The 1,350-nt window shown below is 64.9% G+C and overlaps 1 protein-coding gene across 1 annotated transcript; it reads right to left on the bottom strand.

Annotated features, from left to right (window-relative positions):
* Positions 1–342: 342 nt before the first annotated feature.
* On the bottom strand, positions 343–1,128 carry LOC125118003 (ferritin heavy chain-like; the record flags this gene model as incomplete). Its single annotated transcript, XM_047764183.1, has 1 exon — positions 343–1,128. A coding segment is annotated over one exon (618 nt), but the record flags the coding sequence as incomplete, so codon positions are not given.
* Positions 1,129–1,350: the final 222 nt, after the last annotated feature.

Raw genomic sequence — 1,350 nt, 5'->3', positions numbered from 1 at the left:
CATGACAGGCCTTCCCCACCCTTCCACCCCAGTTGTGCCCCTAGCAAAAGACCGTAATTAATGAATAGCACCCAGGCCAACCCCAATCATGATTTTCAGGCCATGTTTTAGACTGTAACTATGCATAGGCACCAACATTCATGGGGGGCCGCAGACCACCTTCCACCCTGCAGTATTTGTAAGGGGAAGACTGATTTTGTTTTCCAGGGTCCCATGGAACACCTCCTCCCTCCATCTGTGGAGATTCTGAGCTGCACGTGGACAGGGCACGTGTCGGTGGTGAGACTCATGGATGCCCGTTTGAAGACTTAAAAGGTGAGACACTGGCACACACATAGCAACCAGAGACCTTTATTTACTGAAGAACCAGTAACTTTACGGGAAGAAATGGCAAAAGGGAAAGAAGGAAGACCTGAGTGAACTTTGTCTGCAAGGGCAATATTGTGGGGGCCACGCGGGCATGGTGGCCTTGGACAGTGGCCCCGTGGCTCCGGGGAGGGCAGTCCAGGGTCAGTCCTTCTTGCGGCGGTCACCCAGGGTGAGCTTCTCAAAGAGGTACTCGGCCATCTCAACCTCCGGGGCCCCCATCTGGCTCAGCGTGGTGACATGGTCCCCCAGCTCTTTGATGAACTCGACCTGCTGGTCCAGGTAGCGACTCTTGAGGAAGTGACAGAGCTGGGCGTCGCTCTTGCGGGTGGCCAGCCGGTGCAGGTCGAGCAGGCTCTGGTGGACGCGCTTCTCCAGGTGCAGGGCGCACTGCAGGGCCTGGAGGCCGCCCCCCGAGGCTTCCAGGTCGGGCTTCCTGATGTTGCGGAAGCGGAGGCGGCCCCCGCGCCGGTTCTGCAGGCTCATCAGCTCCTGGGCGCGCTCGCTCTGCTCGTGGGAGCGGCGCAGGAAGCAGCGGGCCAGGGGCTTCGCGGCCCCGTCCTCGTGGTCGAAGGAGAAGGCCATGACCAGGTAGGCGTAGGAGGCGTGCAGCTCCAGGTTGGCGTGGCAGTTGAGGGCGGCCTCGCACTCGGGGTGGAAGTTCTGGCGCACCTGCGAGGGCGGCGTGATCACAAGGCCGGGCGGCGGGGGCGCCAAGGCGAAGGGGAAGGCGGCGCGGAAGGCGGCGCGGAAGCGGGGGCTGCGGGGCGGGCAGCGGCGGGGGCGCCGGCGGTGCCGGCCGCCTCGGAGCGTCCCCAGGGCGGGTGATGGGGAGGGCCGGGGCCCGGTGGGCTCCGGGCCTGGCGGCGGGGTCCTAGGGCGCCGGCTCTGGGATGGACCGGAAGCCGCGTGGTTGTGCGGCGCGGGCGAGGGGGGCTTGGGGGACCGTTACAGGAAGTGGGGCGAAGGGCGAAGGGGCGGGGT

This window comes from Phacochoerus africanus, chromosome X, assembly GCF_016906955.1.
Source record: "Phacochoerus africanus isolate WHEZ1 chromosome X, ROS_Pafr_v1, whole genome shotgun sequence".
NCBI classification, from domain to species: Eukaryota; Metazoa; Chordata; class Mammalia; order Artiodactyla; family Suidae; genus Phacochoerus; species Phacochoerus africanus.
Note: the sequence above shows the minus strand (reverse complement) of the source record. Positions and strands in the feature narration are given on the sequence as shown.